The following is a 20574-nucleotide window of genomic DNA, read 5'->3' as shown; positions in this document are numbered from 1 at the left end:
CTTTTTTTGCCCCACTGTATAATCTATATATTTATATATTTAAAATAAATGATTCAAAAAGATAATTCATTGATTTAGATTAACATTTCAATAAGAACAAATAATCAATCAAGTTTATTGATAAAACACTTTAAAAACAACAGTCGATACAAAGTGTTGAACAATGACATGAAAGTACTAAGAAAGCAGTTAAAACACAAAAATAAAACAATGTCAAATAAAACAAGTCAAAAGCACTAAAAACAGCTCAGAGTCTCATGCTGTGTTAAAAGAGAATAAAAGTGTGTTTTAAGAGGAGATTTGAGTGAATAAAAATCAATGTTTCTATATGTACATTTTTAAAATACAGCATAACTCAACATAACACTGAATCCAAGGATCTGGTTTCTCTGATACAAGATATAGTTTGTGTTGAACTCATTTTCATCTTTACTTCTTTGGAGAAAATCTTTTTTTCACAAAATCAAATTCCTTTCAGACTGTAATATTGAATCCAAACCAAATGTACATCAATTCTTCTTCTTTCTGACTCCTCGTGGACGACTGGCTGTGTAAGTGTGTGTATTGTCAAGAATCTGATGATACGTATCACGATACAGAGGCAACCATAACATCCAATGAGATACTGTAGTAACCAGGATATATTTGTAGTACTGTGGAGTACTTGAGTAACGACTGCTGCCATCATCACCGGATCATGAAGGTGTTTATTAAAGAAGATTTAAAGAAGACTCGTCATCATCAGGAACAATCCAATCACAGAGGTTCTAATCCAGTCACATGACGTCACTGTGTCTTCACTGCGGCACAAACGACAAACGTTCTCAGAGACGTTCATCCAAACATTGAAGCTTCATGTGATGATGTCACTCCTGGAGACTCACAATCTCACTGTCGTCTACTTCAGCTTCACAAACTCACACGAGGATGGAACACTGACTCCAGCATGAAGAGGTTGAGTGAAGCTGGTCTGGACTCTGTGGAGGAGAGTCATGGTCTCAGAGACGCTGTAGAAGGACAGAAGACCTGCAGAGTGATCCAGGTTCACCCCCACTGTGGAGGGTCCGACACTGGAGACTTTAGTTTGGATGTTGTTGTGTGTAAATAAACAACCAGAGTCGTGACACCATAAACTCCAAGATTTGTCATTATATCCAAAATAACTTTCATCTCCTGATCTGCTGATGTTCTTGTATGAAACTGATACATCAACAGATCCTTCTCTTCTCTTCACCTCCCAGTAACAACGTCCAGTCAGAGACTCTTGACTCAAGACCTGAAAATATTTATTGAATCTGTCTGGATGATCAGGACGAGGATGATGTTTCCACATGTTTGTCACTTTCTTGTTTCCTTCGGACAACATCAACCATGAGTGTGCAGTGTTTGGATCCAGAGTGATGTCCTGTGAGTGTGTGAGGAACTGCTCTCTGGTCTCTTGATGGAACATCATTGAGATGTCGGTCCACATGTCTCTCAGAAGGTCCTGGACTTGGTCTCTGCAGGCTGACACGGCTGCTGTTACTTCCTGGAAGCGACGGTGAGTTTGCTCAAGGGTCGTGGAGGAGGTTGTGTCTTCACTGACCTCTGAGAGTGAGGTCGTGTCTTCACTGACCTCTGAGAGTGAGGTCCAGTTCTGCAGGAAGATGGTGTGACTGTCGGTGAGTGACAGCTGCTGCAGCTCAGCCTCTTTCTTCTTCAGCTCAGAGATCTCCTGCTCCAGCTGCTCCTGAAGTCCTCGGACTCGAGCGTCTTCAGTCTCCTGCAGAGATCTGATCTTCTGCTCCACGTCAGGCATTCTTCTCTGGATCATCTGGATCATCTGGACGAGGGTCTCCTGACTGTCCTTCACTGCTTCCTCAGCAGAGACTCTGATGTTCTTCTGCTCCTGCTGGAGCAGCTTCACTTCCTTCTCTCTCTTCTGGATCTTCTGCTGGATCCTTCCTTGACTCTGATCCAGGTCTTTCTCTCTCTCCCTCCTCTCTGCTGTGGTCGAGACGATGTCATGATCTTTGTGTTGGTCCACAGCACAGAGATGACAGATGAGCTGCTGATCAGAACGACAGAACATCTTCCTCTCCTCCTCGTGTTCAGAGCAGATCATCTGCTGGAGCTGCTTGGACGGCTGGACCAGCTTGTGTCTCCTGAAGGCCGGAGCTTCTCGATGAGGCTGAAGATGTTCCTGACAGTAGGAGACCAGACACACCAGACAGGACTTGAGGGCTTTCATCTTCCTCCCAGTGCAGACGTCACAGGTCACATCTTCAGGTCCAGCAGAGCAGAGGTCCTCAGCTGCTCCAGTCTTCTTCAGCTCCTCCACTAACTCTGCTAACACAGTGTTCTTCTGGAGGACAGGTCTCTCGCTGAAGCTCCGTCTGCACAGAGGACACTCGTAGATGTTCTTGTCCTGCCAGTGACCTTCAACACAGGTCTTACAGTAGTTGTGTCCACATGGAAGAGTGACTGGATCCTTCAGTAGATCCATACAGATGCAACAAGATCTCAGATCAACTCTAGTCTCCATGTCTCTGCGACTGAAACACTCCTTCACAGGTGAACTCTTTTATAGTCTCAGTCACAAGTCTCTGCCACGATCTGCTCCAACCTGTTGATCCACATGAACAGATCCTAATATCATCTACTGTGAGGAGTAACTGAAGTATTAATATTTACCATGTGTCTCACCTGAGGAGAAATAGGACTGATCCAAACTTTCTACATTTGTCAACCTTTAGTTAATGAATGATTTGGTTTCTTTCTTTTCGAATGACATCAATCTGAAAAAAAAAGAAAAAAGGATGAGAAGTTAGTCTAACACTCGTCTAAATATTAAACAAACGTAAACAAACACTCGTCTAAATATTAAACAAACGTAAACAAACACTCGTCTAAATATGAAACAAACGTAAACAAACACTCGTCTAAATATGAAACAAACGTAAACAAACACTCGTCTAAATATTAAACAAACGTAAACAAACACTCGTCTAAATATTAAACAAACGTAAACAAACACTCGTCTAAATATGAAACAAACGTAAACAAACACTCGTCTAAATATGAAACAAACGTAAACAAACACTCGTCTAAATATTAAACAAACGTAAACAAACACTCGTCTAAATATGAAACAAACGTAAACAAACACTCGTCTAAATATGAAACAAACGTAAACAAACACTCGTCTAAATATGAAACAAACATAAACAAACACTCGTCTAAATATGAAACAAACGTAAACAAACACTCGTCTAAATATGAAACAAACGTAAACAAACACTCGTCTAAATATGAAACAAACGTAAACAAACACTCGTCTAAATATGAAACAAACGTAAACAAACACTCGTCTAAATATGAAACAAACGTAAACAAACACTCGTCTAAATATGAAACAAACGTAAACAAACACTCGTCTAAATATGAAACAAACATAAACAAACACTCGTCTAAATATTAAACAAACGTAAACAAACACTCGTCTAAATATGAAACAAACGTAAACAAACACTCGTCTAAATATTAAACAAACGTAAACAAACACTCGTCTAAATATTAAACAAACGTAAACAAACACTCGTCTAAATATTAAACAAACGTAAACAAACACTCGTCTAAATATGAAACAAACGTAAACAAACACTCGTCTAAATATGAAACAAACGTAAACAAACACTCGTCTAAATATGAAACAAACGTAAACAAACACTCCTCTAAATATTGTAGCGACTGGTGCATTATGGGTCCTCAAGTTCGGCACCATGAGTGAGAGGTGTGGGAGAATTAGCTTCTCTCACCATGTTTTCCATGTTACACAAGGTCACTGGCGCTACATTGGTGTCAAAAGTGGGATTTCTCTTGAACAATGGACAGAGAAGTCTATGAACTTGAGCGAGCAATTGAGCTAAATCTTGGGCTCAAGCGCCAACACCGCCCTCCACTGGTGGAGAAGAGAGCAACGCCAAAGATGACTTCTGATCGCCCCCTGGTGGCTGGAGGAGCCCGGCTTCTGATGAAAGACAGACCTGATGGAGCAAGTGCCATATGGAAACACCGCCCTCTACTGGAAGAGAAGACCACAGAAGAGGAGCTGCCTGCGCACTGCCCCCTGGGGGTAGGGAGGACCTGGCCACCTGTTGGCGGAAAGAACAAGACTACATGCAGATGATGGCCCGGACACAATGATACAGATGAGTACGCCTCCACACAAGCCAACGGTTAAGCTGCCCAAATACAATGGACTGGTACCACTTGCGCCATACCTGGCACAGGTGCAACTAACAGTGCGGCATAATGGGTGGAGCAATGCTGAAGCTGTGACCCATTTGGCTCTGGCTTTGGAAGGATAGGCGACAGTGCTTCTAAACCCTTGACTTCCATAACCTGACCACTGCACTTCAGAGACGGTTTGGCCAGCCGTGTCATGCCGACCAGAGCAGAGAGCAGCTGACTAGTCGCCATCTACAAGAAGGAGAGAATTTGGGCACCTTCGCCGCTGACGTGCAGCAGTATGCCCGGCAAGGCTATCCGCATTTCAATGCTACATCCCAAGAAGAACTAGCACTCCACGCTTTTCTACGAGGGCTGGCACCAGAAAAACTACGACAGCATGTTCGTCTCTCCATGCCGGTGTCCCTAAGGTGTCCCGAGGCGCTGAGGGAAGCTGAACGAGCACAAGGGATCTTTGCCGCTCAACATACACCACCAAGGGCTCCTGGTCCATGGGCGCAGGTCAGGATGTTGGACTATGATGAAGATGTTGAGGAGGTCTGCCTGTCCTCAGTGCCACCACGACCCAGACGACGACCCCGTCCGACAGATCGATGCCTTCGGTGTGACCAGCTCGGCCACTTCGCAAGAGATTGCCCTGCTCCGACCCCTATTACCAGGGTGGTGGGAAACTGCAGTGGAGTGGCGCAATGAGGGACCGCCCACTCCAAAATCCACTTTCCCTCCAAGGCAGATGGACATTGGTTGGACGTTTAGGACATACACAAGGATTGTACCTGTACTGCCAACTGGATGGTCAGCCATGTCAAGCCTTGGTGGACACTGGGTCCACCATCTCCTTGGTCCGTCCAGGCACCCTCCTTGAGACCAATAGCCTAGTTTCCGAAATGTGGGCCCCAACCAACACCCAATTGATGTCAGTAACTGGAGAAAAGTTTAAAATTTTAGGGAAAAAGATGGTGACAGTTCGAGCGGGAGACCAAGTGTTGGAGCATGAGTTTTGGCTTGCCAACATCCATGATCCGTGTATCATTGGGCTGGACCTATTGAGTCGTTGGGAAGCTCAAGTCGACGTAGTAGGAATGACCATAATCCTGGGCAAGGAAAAAGTGGAGCTCAAGTCTAGTAGGGAGGAGAAGGCACAGCCTGATCATCGGAGGATGATAGCAGCAGTTAAGGCACAGCCTGATCATCGGAGGATGACAGCAGCAGTTCAAGAGATGCCAAGATCTTGTGCTCCACAACCGGCATTAGCACCAACCCTATCAGCTTCTTCCTCTGCAGAGACTGCCGAAGCCATCCACCAACTTTGGCAGCGCAGTAGTGACGGCATGGAACCTCAGCAAGGCCAGCAGTTGAAATGTCTGCTTGACGAGTATAAAGACATTTTTGCTGCCAGGGATGAGGACTGTAGGCAGACTGGACTTGTCCAGCACGCTATTGAGACTGGTAACGCTCAACCCATACGTCTACGCCCCCATCGGTTAGCCCTCTCCAAGCGGAAGGTCGCAGTTGAAAAGATCCAGGAGATGTGCAATGCTGGAGTAATTGAACCATCAGATAGCCCCTGGGCAGCCCCCGTTGTCTTGGTCAAGAAGAAGAACGGTACGTGGAGGTTCTGCGTGGACTATCGGCGCCTGAATGCAGTCACCAAGAAAGACTCGTATCCTCTTCCTCGCATTGATGATGCGCTTGACAACATTGCTGGGTCCAGTTGGTTCAGCTCCCTTGACCTCCGCAGTGGATACTGGCAGGTGGAATTGGCCCTGGAGGCAAGACCAAAGACAGCCTTCACCATTGGACAAGGACTGTGGCAATTCCGGGTTATGCCTTTTGGACTCTGCAATGCACCTGCTACGTTCGAGCGACTGATGGAGAGAGTTCTGGCTAACGTGCCCTGTGACCGCTGTGTGGTGTACCTGGATGATCTGCTGGTGCATGCCGCTGACTTCGACGGAGCCCTGGCTAACCTAGGTGAGGTTTTCACGGCTATACGTCAGGCTGGGTTACGGTTGAACCCTGCAAAGTGTCATCTGCTGACCAGAGAGACTGAGTTCCTTGGCCACATTGTCAGTACTCGTGGGGTCGCCACCAACCCAGAAAAGATAGCTGCAGTTCGTGATTGGCCTACCCCTGCAAATGTCAGCCAGTTGCGAAGCTTCTTGGGTCTGGCTTCGTACTACCGACGGTTCATCCAGGGTTTTGCCACCATTGCCAGCCCACTCCATCGTCTCACAGATAAGGGCAAAACATTCAACTGGGATGCTGACTGTTCCGCTGCCTTTACTCAGCTCAAGACTTCCCTCACTGAAGCTCCCGTCTTGGCATATCCTGATGGGCAGCGGCCCTTCATTGTGGACACGGATGCCAGTAATGTTGGCGTTGGGGCTGTCCTTTCACAGCAAGGGGAAGATGGAGAACAAGCTGTGGCCTATTTCAGCCGGGCACTTAGCAAGGTGGAGAAGAATTACTGCGTCACCCGTCGTGAGCTGCTGGCCGTGGTCCTGGCCCTGCGTCAATTCCGGCCATACTTGCAAGGTAATCACTTCCTTCTTCGAACTGACCATGCTTCGCTCACCTGACTCTTGAGTTTCAAGAACTCTGAAGGTCAAGTGGCTCGATGGCTGGAAACGCTCCAAGGTTTTGACTTTGAGATCAAGCACCGGGCAGGAAAGCTCCATGGAAATGCTGATGCCCTCTCACGTCGCACCTGTGCTGAAGCTGAGTGTCGGTACTGTTGCCGACAGGAAGAATGGGACCATGTGGCACAAAGGGTGATATCGGTGTGCGCCAGCAGCGGGGAAGAGGATGGGTTGGAACTTACGCCTCCAGAGCTGAAGCAACAACAGGCCGCTGACGCAACCTTGGCGTCGGTGAAGGGTTGGTTGGAGGCCGGACAACGTCCAAGCTGGTCGGAGGTGTCGGCTTTAGGACCCGAGGTGAAGGCATACCACTCCCAATGGGGCAACTTCGCTGGTGTGATGTGAAGCACCAGGGGGAGGAAGAGACCTCCTGCAGCTCATGGTGCCCAAAGCTCTCCGGCCCAAAGTTCTTCAGCATGTCCACGGCTCGGTGGGGGCAGGACACTATGGAAATACACGCTGTCCAGGGCGTGCCTTTGAGCCGGGAGACAAGGTGTGGGTTTACTGTCCGGTCCGCAAAAAGGGAGTTTCCCCTAAGCTCCGCAGTCACTGGCAAGGACCTGGTGAAGTAATTGACCGCTTGTCTGAAGTGGTGTAATCGGGTGCGGCTGCTAAACAGAAGACGCATGGTGGTACTGCACCAGGACAGACTATCTCCATACCGTCCCCTGAGTCCTTCCCCAGCCGGTTGTGATGTTCCTGAAGACTGCACCTTGAGCCCCATGGACCCTTACTCTCCATCTACACCTGTCGCACCTAGACGGCCTACCCGACAGCATCGGCGACCTGGGAGGTTTAGAGACTTTGTGCTAGATGTTGGGGTTGTCGGGGACGACTGACCCCTCAGGTGGGGGCTATGTAGCGACTGGTGCATTATGGGTCCTCAAGTTCGGCACCATGAGAGAGAGGTGTGGGAGAATTAGTCTCTATCACCATGTTTTACATGTTACACAAGCCTGTACAGGCACTGTTAAATAATAATGTGGAAAAGACACCCTTGTTCTCTTTGCCTGAAGCTCGCTACAATATTAAACAAACGTAAACAAACACTCGTCTAAATATGAAACAAACACTCGTCTAAATATTAAACAAATGTAAACAAACACTCGTCTAAATATGAAACAAACGTAAACAAACACTCGTCTAATTATTAAAACCTCGATAACATTCTACAAACACACACTGCTACTGTATGACACTTACTTCTTCACGAACACATTCAGATCCAAACGTGTAACATTAACTGGAGAAACAAACTTTTAAAGCGTGTTAAACTGTTTTCACTGGTGTCACACAAGTAACGATCCTACGGAAACATGCAAAAAGGTTCCTAGCGAAAGCAATAATATCGCTGCAATAGTATATTAAAAAGAGACAATATAACGTCGATGTGCACAACGAGAGCTGATAATAATAAAACAACTTACATGCTCATCTTCCGAGCGTTGAATTCACTCTTCAGGCTCCACTGGTTTATAAAAAGTCAGGCGCTTATGTCACGATCCGATCAGGGCAGGAGACCCAGATGCGGAAGAGTCAATATATCCATGGAGGAAAATTTCAGAAGAAAGTCTTTAATAAATCCAAAACGATCCGTAATAGGAATGAATAGGAACAAAAACAAACAGGCACTCGGTGTGTTGTCTTCAGTCAAGCTTCAATAAGCAGACGAGGTGTGATATCTGGTGTGTTAATATAAACTTGACTCTTTATTAACATGTAACCATTCTCCTGCATGGCTACCTTGAACAGACCAACAGGCGGGGCTTCCACGCTCCCGTAGATTGCAACCAGTCTGACCATATCACTCCCTCCATCTGTTGTTAAACCTTATGGCAAGGCTGATAAGAGCCTCTAAACTCTCTGGTTCCTCCCTGGTGGCCAACTGATCCCTGACAGCATCATCTAAGCCCTGAACAAAAACAGTGACAAGAGCAGGCTCATTCCAACAACTCTCAGCTGCTAAAATGCGGAAACTTATAGAGTACTGTCCCACAGATTCGGCACCCTGTCTTAAATTAAGCAGTTTACGAACAGATAATGAGGAAGAACGATAAGGCAAATCAAAAACACGACGCAACTCAGTGGTGAAACTCTCATCAGAAGACAAGATAGGCGAGTTAGACTCCCATAAAGAAGTGAACCATTCTACTGCTCTACCCTGGAGGAGATTAATTAAAAATGCAATCTTGGCAAGATCCGTAGAGTAGGAAAATGGTTGTTGATCAAAAACGAACTGACACTGTAAGAGAAACCGCCCACAAGTCCCCACACTCCCGTCATACTTCTCAGGAGAAGGTATAGCAGGCTCACGAGCAGACAGCGCAGCAACAGGCTCAGATGACGTGTGCGCAGCAGCGCCTGGGGCAGAATCAGGTGCGGGAGGGGCTGAGTGAAGAGTGAGTCTCTCCAACTCGGCTGTGAGTCGGAAGAGAGTCGCGCTTTCTTCCAGTGACGCCTCCTCCACAGCATAGTCTCTCGGCTTGAATCTTCAGCGCATCCTGAAGCTCTGAAACCTCCACTGGGTCCATGGTGGCCAGAGTATTCTGTCACGTTCCGATCAGGGCAGGAGACCCAGATGCAGAAGAGTCAATATATCCACGGAGGAAAAGTTCAGAAGAAAGTCTTTAATAAATCCAAAACGATCCGTAATAGGAATGAATAGGAACAAAAACAAACAGGCACTCGGGACGAAGGCAGGGCACGGCTGGAGATCGGGGTCCCAACAGCAACTAAAACAAAAAGACTCACATGAGTAAATAAAAGTGCTGACAACGTCAGGAGTCTCCAAAGGATCATCAAAGTTCTGATTTAAAGGCGAGGAGCGAGATCGAAGGGATAACCAACCTGGTCTGGAAACACAATACGCGAGTTCTTCCGGGTAGAGATGCTCCTTATCAATAGGAAGAACCCGCCACTCAATCATCACCAGCCGCGCACCTGCCAGCGTCTGTCAAAGGAAAACACAGGACACACACAAACGGAAAACCACCTTCAAAATAAAACAGGAAGAACATAAACATGACAGCTTAGACGGACTTCAGGAGGATATGATGAACATCAGCAGAAACGTTTAATAATTGTGTTATTAATGCTGGGATATCATTAAATAAAGTGATCATGTCAAAAATAACATGACAATCCAAACATTTGTATTAAACTCCCGGAGATTAAGTATTGATTTAACAACTTTATTTTGAAGTTGCTTAAAAAAGGGGCGGCATCCTGTGTGATCAAGATTGCATCCTGTGTGATCAAGTTCTCTTACACTCACTACTAAGATCTCTCACACTTACTATCAAGTCCTCATGCACTTATGTACAAGATCTCTTACACTCACTATCAAATACTCGTATACGTACAATCAAGTACATATACACGTACTATTAAGTGCTAATGAAGAGTTTGAAAGTAGATTTGAGCAAGTTTGATAGTAAGTGTGAGAGGTCTTGGTAGTGTGTTTTTTTTAAAGCAAATCATTTTCAAATTTTACGTGTAAAGTTTGATATTTTTATTCCAAAAATTAATACAATATTTTGATGAACACAATATACTCAGAAAGTTTTTTTCAATTAAATATAAAAATGTAGGTATAATAGTGTACAATAGTATAATAGTGGTGTATTTCGAAGTTGATCAAGTACCTCAGAACTCAAAAATACAATTTTGAATTATTGAAAAAAACAAAAAAATATTTTTAATATTCTATATGAATAATACACATTTTAATGGAACTAATATCAATCATTCATTATTTATTTATATGACATTTTATGGCAATGTCTAATTTTTCAAAAAAATTAATCTGTTTTTAATTCATTCCAATTATTATTATTTTTTATATTTGTTGTTTATAGTTTTCTGTTTGTGATTCATAGTAACGGAACATATTGTTAAGTTCACAACATCATCCTCTGAACACACCACAGTGTGTTGATCGTTCACAGAGAGAATAAGAAACATTAGTTCAAACTTGAGGACGGAAGTCAATCAGTGTCAGAATATTGAACGCTTTCATGTTTCAAATGTTGACACTTTGAATTTTATTCTTGAAATGAAGCTTTTTTAAGATTTGAATTAAATATGTTTTACATTGAAAGGTACATTTTGTATAAACACAGTATATATAATGGACAAAATAATGTAATACATTTATCTTCTTAATTAAGACTTATATTCTATACAAAAACATGTTTATACATCAGAACCAGAATTATTATTATTTCAATTGCTAGTGAATTGTTCCACCAACAGTAAAAAAAACAACATTAAACATAAATAAAAATGTAATTATGTATAAAGTGCAGAAAATGTTCAAAATGGAAAGTATGGACTGTTGCACTAATTTTGTGTTATTTGTATTAATTTATTCATTATTAACATGTAATTTTGTGTTATTTGTATTAATTTATTCATTATTAACATGTACTTTTGTGTTATTTGTATTAATTTATTCATTATTAACATGTACTTTTGTGTTATTTGTATTAATTTATTCATTATTAACATGTAATTTTGTGTTGTCACCACATAATATCCACGGTTGTGTTTACAACAATAAAAGTAGTTTTGATTGTGATCTTAGAACGAAGGTGTAAGAAAGTAAATATAAAGATGTCGATGTTATATTGAATAAACCAAAGAATATTGCATTTAGAAAATGTGTTTTTGAATTATTGGAATTAAAATATTGAACTCAATGTGTCAAATATATATATAATCTATATATTTATATATTTAAAATAAATGATTCAAAAAGATAATTAATTGATTTAGATCAACATTTCAATAAGAACAAATAATCAATCAATCAAGTTTATTGATAAAACACTTTAAAAACAACAGTCGATACAAAGTGTTGAACAATGACATGAAAGTACTAAGAAAGCAGTTAAAACACAAAAATAAAACAAGTCAAAAGCACTAAAAACAGCTCAGAGTCTCATGCTGTGTTAAAAGAGAATAAAAGTGTGTTTTAAGAGGAGATTTGAGTGAATAAAAATCAATGTTTCTATATGTACATTTTTAAAATACAGCATAACTCAACATAACACTGAATCCAAGGATCTGGTTTCTCTGATACAAGATATAGTTTGTGTTGAACTCATTTTCATCTTTACTTCTTTGGAGAAAATCTTTTTTTCACAAAATCAAATTCCTTTCAGACTGTAATATTGAATCCAAACCAAATGTACATCAATTCTTCTTCTTTCTGACTCCTCGTGGACGACTGGCTGTGTAAGTGTGTGTATTGTCAAGAATCTGATGATACGTATCACGATACAGAGGCAACCATAACATCCAATGAGATACTGTAGTAACCAGGATATATTTGTAGTACTGTGGAGTACTTGAGTAACGACTGCTGCCATCATCACCGGATCATGAAGGTGTTTATTAAAGAAGATTTAAAGAAGACTCGTCATCATCAGGAACAATCCAATCACAGAGGTTCTAATCCAGTCACATGACGTCACTGTGTCTTCACTGCGGCACAAACGACAAACGTTCTCAGAGACGTTCATCCAAACATTGAAGCTTCATGTGATGATGTCACTCCTGGAGACTCACAATCTCACTGTCGTCTACTTCAGCTTCACAAACTCACACGAGGACAGAACCTCGACTCCAGCATGAAGAGGTTGAGTGAAGCTGGTCTGGACTCTGTGGAGGAGAGTCATGGTCTCAGAGACGCTGTAGAAGGACAGAAGACCTGCAGAGTGATCCAGGTACACCCCCACTGTGGAGGGTCTTACACTGGAGACTTCAGTTGGGATGTTGTTGTGTGTAAATAAACAACCCGAGTTGTGACACCATAAACTCCAAGATTTGTCATTACGTCCAAATAAACTTTTATTTCCTGATCTGCTGATGTTCTTGTATGAAACTGATACATCAACAGATCCTTCTGTTCTCTTCACCTCCCAGTAACAACGTCCAGTCAGAGACTCTTGACTCAAGACCTGAAAATATTTATTGAATCTGTCTGGATGATCAGGACGAGGCTGAGGTTTTCTCATGTTTGTCACTTTCTTGTTTCCTTCAGACAACATCAACCATGACTGTGCAGTGTTTGGATCCAGAGTGATGTCCTGTGAGTGTGTGAGGAACTGCTCTCTGGTCTCTTGATGGAACATCATTGAGATGTCGGTGCACATGTCTCTCAGAAGGTCCTGGACTTGGTCTCTGCAGGCTGACACGGCTGCTGTTACTTCCTGGAAGCGACGGTGAGTTTGCTCAAGGGTCGTGGAGGAGGTCGTGTCTTCACTGACCTCTGAGAGTGAGGTCCAGTTCTGCAGGAAGATGGTGTGACTGTCGGTGAGTGACAGCTGCTGCAGCTCAGCCTCTTTCTTCTTCAGCTCAGAGATCTCCTGCTCCAGCTGCTCCTGAAGTCCTCGGACTCGAGCGTCTTCAGTCTCCTGCAGAGATCTGATCTTCTGCTCCACGTCAGACATTCTTCCTTGGATCATCTGGATCATCTGGACGAGGGTCTCCTGACTGTCCTTCACTGCTTCCTCAGCAGAGACTCTGATGTTCTTCTGCTCCTGCTGGAGCAGCTTCACTTCCTTCTCTCTCTTCTCTCTCTTCTGCTGGATCCTTCCTTGACTCTGATCCAGGTCTTTCTCTCTCTCCCTCCTCTCTGCTGTGGTCGAGACGATGTTGTGATCTTTGTGTTGGTCCACAGCACAGAGATGACAGATGAGCTGCTGATCAGAACGACAGAACATCTTCTTCTCCTCCTCGTGCTCAGAGCAGATCATCTCCTGGAGCTGCTTGGACGGCTGGACCAGCTTGTGTCTCCTGAAGGCCGGAGCTTGTAGATGAGTCTGGAGGTGAAGGTCACAGTAGGAGACCAGGCACATCAGACAGGACTTGAGGGCTTTCATCTTCCTCCCAGTGCAGACGTCACAGGTCACATCTTCAGGTCCAGCAGAGCAGAGGTCCTCAGCTGCTCCAGTCTTCTTCAGCTCCTCCACTAACTCTGCTAACACAGTGTTCTTCTGGAGGACAGATCTCTCGCTGAAGCTCCGTCTGCACTGAGGACACTCGTAGATGTTCTTCTCCTGCCAGTGACCTTCAACACAGGTCTTACAGTAGTTGTGTCCACAGTGAAGAGAGACTGGATCCTTCAGTAGATCCAGACAGATGCAACAAGATCTCAGATCAACTCTAGTCTCCATGTCTCTGCGACTGAAACACTCCTTCACAGGTGAACTCTTTTATAGTCTCAGTCACAAGTCTCTGCCACGATCTGCTCCAACCTGTTGATCCACATGAACAGATCCTAATATCATCTACTGTGAGGAGTAACTGAAGTATTAATATTTACCATGTGTCTCACCTGAGGAGAAATAGGACTGATCGAAACTTTCTACATTTGTCAACCTTTAGTTAATGAATGATTTGGTTTCTTTCTTTTTGAATGACATCAATCTGAAAAAAAAGAAAAAAGGATGAGAAGTTAGTTTTCCGTGTTAAAGTCACGTTTTAATACTGTATTTGCAAACTAGGACTTAAAATTATTGATGCTATTTTAGATTCATGATAAATGATGAGACTGCGAGGGACGAGAGACGACGTTAAACATCAGAAACACGTCAGAGACAAACATGGATGTTGAAATAAAGATACATTTGGAAATATCTTCGACTTAATGCACCGAAGCGAACGTAAACAAACACTCGTCTAAATATTAAACAAACGTAAACAAACACTCGTCTAAATATGAAACAAACGTAAACAAACACTCGTCTAAATATGAAACAAACATAAACAAACACTCGTCTAAATATGAAACAAACGTAAACAAACACTCGTCTAAATATTAAACAAACGTAAACAAACACTCGTCTAAATATTAAACAAACGTAAACAAACACTCGTCTAAATATGAAACAAACTAAACAAACACTCGTCTAAATATTGTAGAGCAACACCAAAGATGACTTCTGATTGCCCCCTGGTGGCTGGAGGAGCCCGGCTTCTGATGAAAGACAGACCTGGCGGAAACACCGCCCTCTACTGGAAGAGAAGACCGGAGAAGAGGAGCTGCCTGCGCACTGCCCCCTGGGGGTAGGGAGGACCTGGCCACCTGTTGGCGGAAAGAACAAGACTACATGCAGATGATGGCCCGGACACAATGATACAGATGAGTACGCCTCCACACAAGCCAACGGTTAAGCTGCCCAAATACAATGGACTGGTACCACTTGCGCCATACCTGGCACAGGTGCAACTAACAGTGCGGCATAATGGGTGGAGCAATGCTGAAGCTGTGACCCATTTGGCTCTGGCTTTGGAAGGATAGGCGACACAAGTGCTTCTAAACCCTTGACTTCCATAACCTGACCACCGCACTTCAGAGACGGTTTGGCCAGCCGTGTCATGCCGACCAGAGCAGAGAGCAGCTGACTAGTCGCCATCTACAAGAAGGAGAGAATTTGGGCACCTTCGCCGCTGACGTGCAGCAGTATGCCCGGCAAGGCTATCCGCATTTCAATGCTACATCCCAAGAAGAACTAGCACTCCACGCTTTTCTACGAGGGCTGGCACCAGAAAAACTACGACAGCATGTTCGTCTCTCCATGCCGGTGTCCCTAAGGTGTCCCGAGGCGCTGAGGGAAGCTGAACGAGCACAAGGGATCTTCGCCGCTCAACATACACCACCAAGGGCTCCTGGTCCATGGGCGCAGGTCAGGATGTTGGACTATGATGAAGATGTTGAGGAGGTCCGCCTGTCCGCCACGACCCAGATGACGACCCCGTCCGACAGATCGATGCCTTCGTTGTGACCAGCTCGGCCACTTCGCAAGAGATTGCCCTGCTCCGACCCCTATTACCAGGGTGGTGGGAAACTGCAGTGGAGTGGCGCAATGAGGGACCGCCCACTCCAAAATCCACTTTCCCTCCAAGGCAGATGGACATTGGTTGGACGTTTAGGACATACACAAGGATTGTACCTGTACTGCCAACTGGATGGTCAGCCATGTCAAGCCTTGGTGGACACTGGGTCCACCATCTCCTTGGTCCGTCCAGGCACCCTCCTTGAGACCAATAGCCTAGTTTCCGAAATGTGGGCCCCAACCAACACCCAATTGATGTCAGTAACTGGAGAAAAGTTTAAAATTTTAGGGAAAAAGATGGTGACAGTTCGAGCGGGAGACCAAGTGTTGGAGCATGAGTTTTGGCTTGCCAACATCCATGATCCGTGTATCATTGGGCTGGACCTGTTGAGTCGTTGGGAAGCTCAAGTCGACGTAGTAGGAAAGACCATAATCCTGGGCAAGGAAAAAGTGGAGCTCAAGTCTAGTAGGGAGGAGAAGGCACAGCCTGATCATCGGAGGATGATAGCAGCAGTTAAGGCACAGCCTGATCATCGGAGGATGACAGCAGCAGTTCAAGAGATGCCAAGATCTTGTGCTCCACAACCGGCATTAGCACCAACCCTACCAGCTTCTTCCTCTGCAGAGACTGCGGAAGCCATCCACCAACTTTGGCAGCGCAGTAGTGACGGCATGGAACCTCAGCAAGGCCAGCAGTTGAAATGTCTGCTTGACGAGTATAAAGACATTTCTGCTGCCAGGGATGAGGACTGTAGGCAGACTGGACTTGTCCAGCACGCTATTGAGACTGGTAACGCTCAACCCATACGTCTACGCCCCCATCGGTTAGCCCTCTCCAAGCGGAAGGTCGCAGTTGAAAAGATCCAGGAGATGTGCAATGCTGGAGTAATTGAACCATCAGATAGCCCCTGGGCAGCCCCCGTTGTCTTGGTCAAGAAGAAGAACGGTACTTGGAGGTTCTGCGTGGACTATCGGCGCCTGAATGCAGTCACCAAGAAAGACTCGTATCCTCTTCCTCGCATTGATGATTCGCTTGACAACATTGCTGGGTCCAGTTGGTTCAGCTCCCTTGACCTCCGCAGTGGATACTGGCAGGTGGAATTGGCCCCGGAGGCAAGACCAAAGACAGCCTTCACCATTGGACAAGGACTGTGGCAATTCCGGGTTATGCCTTTTGGACTCTGCAATGCACCTGCTACGTTCGAGCGACTGATGGAGAGAGTTCTGGCTAACGTGCCCTGTGACCGCTGTGTGGTGTACCTGGATGATCTGCTGGTGCATGCCGCTGACTTCGACGGAGCCCTGGCTAACCTAGGTGAGGTTTTCACGGCTATACGTCAGGCTGGGTTACGGTTGAACCCTGCAAAGTGTCATCTGCTGACCAGAGAGACTGAGTTCCTTGGCCACATTGTCAGTACTCGTGGGGTCGCCACCAACCCAGAAAAGATAGCTGCAGTTCGTGATTGGCCTACCCCTGCAAATGTCAGCCAGTTGCGAAGCTTCTTGGGTCTGGCTTCGTACTACCGACGGTTCATCCAGGGTTTTGCCACCATTGCCAGCCCACTCCATCGTCTCACAGATAAGGGCAAAACATTCAACTGGGATGCTGACTGTTCCGCTGCCTTTGCTCAAGACTTCCCTCACTGAAGCTCCCGTCTTGGCATATCCTGATGGGCAGCGGCCCTTCATTGTGGACACAGATGCCAGTAATGTTGGCATTGGGGCTGTCCTTTCACAGCAAGGGGAAGATGGAGAACAAGCTGTGGCCTATTTCAGCCGGGCACTTAGCAAGGTGGAGAAGAATTACTGCGTCACCCGTCGTGAGCTGCTGGCCGTGGTCCTGGCCCTGCGTCAATTCCGGCCATACTTGCAAGGTAATCACTTCCTTCTTCGAACTGACCATGCTTCGCTCACCTGGCTCTTGAGTTTCAAGAACTCTGAAGGTCAAGTGGCTCGATGGCTGGAAACGCTCCAAGGTTTTGACTTTGAGATCAAGCACCGGGCAGGAAAGCTCCATGGAAATGCTGATGCCCCTGTGCTGAAGCTGAGTGTCGGTACTGTTGCCGACAGGAAGAACAGGACCATGTGGCACAAAGGGTGATATCGGTGTGCGCCAGCAGCGGGGAAGAGGATGGGTTGGAACTTACGCCTCCAGAGCTGAAGCAACAACAGGCCGCTGACGCAACCTTGGCGTCGGTGAAGGGTTAGTTGGAGGCCGGACAACGTCCAAGCTGGTCGGAGGTGTCGGCTTTAGGACCCGAGGTGAAGGCATACCACTCCCAATGGGGCAACTTCGCTGGTGTGATGTACCAGCGGTGGCAAGCACCAGGGGGAGGAAGAGACCTCCTGCAGCTCATGGTGCCCAAGGCTCTCCGGCCCAAAGTTCTTCAGCATGTCCACGGCTCGGTGGGGGCAGGACACTATGGAAATACAAAGACCCTACATCGCCTTCGGAGCCAGGATGCAGATGAGATGTGGAGCTGTATGTCCACTGCTGTGATGCCTGCACTGCCCAGAAGGGGCCAACACAGCGGTCCCATGTCCCACTCCAACAGTACTTGGTGGGGGCTCCGATGGAGAGAGTTGGAGTGGACATTCTTGGTCCCTTTCCGGTGTCGGACTCTGGCAATCGCTATGTCTTGGTGGCCATGGATTATTTCACCAAGTGGCCAGAGGCATACGCAGTACCAGATCAAAGTGCCATCACAACAGCAGAGAAGTTGGTGGACGAGATGTTCTCTCGGTTTGGAGTTCCTGACGAGCTCCACAGTGACCAAGGGGGAAACTTTGAGTCTCGGGTGTTCCAGGAGGTCTGCAGACGGCTGGGGGTTAGGAAGACAAGGACCACACCGCTCCACCCACAGAGCGACGGTTTGGTGGAGCGATTTAATCGCACTCTTGCCACTCAGCTTGCTATCTTGACGAGTGAACATCAAAAGGACTGGGATCGTCACCTACCCCTGGTTCTGTGGTCATACCGATCTGCTGCAGGAATCCAGCCAATGCACTCCTGCTGCTCTGATGTTCGGGAGAGAGCTGCGGACACCAGTGGATTTGGTATTTGGTGCCCCGCCAGAACCTGAGATTCCTGGGGGAAAGGAGATGGATTACCTACGCAGACTGAAGGACCGACTACAGGTGGTACACGACTACAGTCGGCAGTCTCAAGACAGTGCTGGCGCCCGGCAAAAGAGGACCTATGATACACGCTGTCCAGGGCGTGCCTTTGAGCCGGGAGACAAGGTGTGGGTTTACTGTCCGGTCCGCACAAAGGGAGTTTCCCCTAAGCTCCGCAGTCACTGGCAAGGACCCGGTGAAGTAATTGACCGCTTGTCTGAAGTGGTGTAATCGGGTGCGGCTGCTAAACAGAAGACGCATGGTGGTACTGCACCAGGACAGACTATCTCCATACCGTCCCCTGAGTCCTTCCCCAGCCGGTTGTGATGTTCCTGAAGACGGCACCTTGAGCCCCATGGACCCTTACTCTCCATCTACACCTGTCGCACCTAGACGGCCTACCCGACAGCATCGGCGACCTGGGAGGTTTAGAGACTTTGTGCTAGATGTTGGGGTTGTCGGGGACGACTGACCCCTCAGGTGGGGGCTATGTAGCGATGCATTATGGGTCCTCAAGTTCGGCACCATGAGTGAGAGGTGTGGGAGAATTAGTCTCTATCACCATGTTTTACATGTTACACAAGCCTGTACGGGCACTGTTAAATAAAAGGCCCCAGTCTGTGGCAGTGTGGAAAAGACACCCTTGTTCTCTTTGCCTGACGCTCACTGAAGCTCGCTACAATATTAAACAAACGTAAACAAACACTCGTCTAAATATGAAACAAACGTAAACAAACACTCGTCTAAATATGAAACAAACGTAAACAAACACTCGTCTAATTATTAAAACCTCGATAACATTCTACAAACACAAACTGCTACTGTATGACACTTACTTCTTCACGAACACATTCAGATCCAAACGTGTAACATTAACTAGAGAAACAAACTTTTAAAGTGTGTTAAACTGTTTTCACTGGTGTCACACAAGTAACGGTCCTACGGAAACATGCAAAAAGGTTCCTAGCGAAAGCAATAATATCGCTGCAATAGTATATTAAAAAGAGACAATATAACGTCGATGTGCACAACGATAGCTGATAATAATAAAACAACTTACATGCTCATCTTCCGAGCGTTGAATTCACTCTTCAGGCTCCACTGGTTTATAAAAAGTCAGGCGCTTATGTCACGATCCGATCAGGGCAGGAGACCCAGATGCGGAAGTCAATATATCCACGGAGGAAAAGTTCAGAAGAAAGTCTTTAATAAATCCAAAACGATCCGTAATAGGAATGAATAGGAACAAAAACAAACAGGCACTCGGTGTGTTGTCTTCGGTCAAGCTTCAATAAGCAGACGAGGCGTGATATCTGGTTTGTTAATATAAACTTGATTCTTTATTAACATGTAACCATTCTCCTGCATGGCTATCTTGAACAGACCAACAGGCGGGGCTTCCACGCTCCCGTAAATTGCAACCAGTCTGACCATATCACTCCCTCCATCTGTTGTTAAACCTTATGGCAAGGCTGATAAGAGCCTCTAAACTCTCTGGTTCCTCCCTGGTGGCCAACTGATCCCTGACAGCATCATCTAAGCCCTGAACAAAAACAGTGACAAGAGCAGGCTCATTCCAACAACTCTCAGCTGCTAAAATGCGGAAACTTATAGAGTACTGTCCCACAGATTCGGCACCCTGTCTTAAATTAAGCAGTTTACGACCAGATAATGAGGAAGATGTTATGTTCTGCGATGCTGATCCCAAGAGCAGACAGAGGCGAAGTTCCAGAGAGTACAAA

General features: G+C 45.8%; 2 protein-coding genes across 13 annotated transcripts; both read right to left on the bottom strand.

Moving 5' to 3' along the window:
- Window positions 1-102: 102 nt before the first annotated feature.
- LOC148079053 (tripartite motif-containing protein 16-like) lies at window positions 103-9336 on the bottom strand. Of its 6 annotated transcripts, XM_087790500.1 has the most exons (4): window positions 8300-9336; window positions 4026-4133; window positions 2686-2777; window positions 103-2605 (listed from the first exon to the last, which is right to left on the bottom strand). In XM_087790500.1, the coding sequence occupies exon 4, from the start codon at window positions 2522-2524 to the stop codon at window positions 899-901; it is 1626 nt and encodes a 541-aa protein (XP_087646626.1). In that variant the 5' UTR covers window positions 2525-2605; window positions 2686-2777; window positions 4026-4133; window positions 8300-9336; the 3' UTR covers window positions 103-898. The 6 variants fall into 6 exon arrangements, with proteins under 6 accessions (XP_087646626.1, XP_087646629.1, XP_087646624.1 ...); XM_087790503.1 differs by lacking the exon at window positions 4026-4133 and having other exon boundaries at window positions 103-2375; window positions 2437-2777; XM_087790498.1 differs by lacking the exon at window positions 4026-4133.
- A 2338-nt stretch (window positions 9337-11674) lies between these two features.
- LOC148079052 (tripartite motif-containing protein 16-like) lies at window positions 11675-20315 on the bottom strand. 7 transcript variants are annotated; one of them, XM_087790492.1, is made up of 4 exons: window positions 19893-20315; window positions 18674-18803; window positions 14810-14964; window positions 11675-14306 (listed from the first exon to the last, which is right to left on the bottom strand). In XM_087790492.1, exon 4 carries the CDS (start codon window positions 14051-14053, stop codon window positions 12458-12460), a length of 1596 nt encoding a protein of 531 aa, XP_087646618.1. In that variant the 5' UTR covers window positions 14054-14306; window positions 14810-14964; window positions 18674-18803; window positions 19893-20315; the 3' UTR covers window positions 11675-12457. The 7 variants fall into 7 exon arrangements, with proteins under 7 accessions (XP_087646618.1, XP_087646617.1, XP_087646622.1 ...); XM_087790491.1 differs by having other exon boundaries at window positions 14873-14964; XM_087790496.1 differs by lacking the exon at window positions 18674-18803 and having other exon boundaries at window positions 11675-14134; window positions 14203-14306.
- Window positions 20316-20574: the final 259 nt, after the last annotated feature.

This window comes from Callionymus lyra, chromosome 5 (genome assembly GCF_982586985.1).
Source record: "Callionymus lyra chromosome 5, fCalLyr1.hap1.1, whole genome shotgun sequence".
Taxonomy (NCBI): domain Eukaryota; kingdom Metazoa; phylum Chordata; class Actinopteri; order Syngnathiformes; family Callionymidae; genus Callionymus; species Callionymus lyra.
Note: the sequence above shows the minus strand (reverse complement) of the source record. Positions and strands in the feature narration are given on the sequence as shown.

What these genes read in the sequence shown, in the direction of transcription:
- LOC148079053 (XM_087790500.1), bottom strand. Translation starts at nt 2,524, where the DNA reads ATGGAGACTAGAGTTGATCTGAGATCTTGTTGCATCTGTATGGATCTA.
- LOC148079052 (XM_087790492.1), bottom strand. Translation starts at nt 14,053, where the DNA reads ATGGAGACTAGAGTTGATCTGAGATCTTGTTGCATCTGTCTGGATCTA.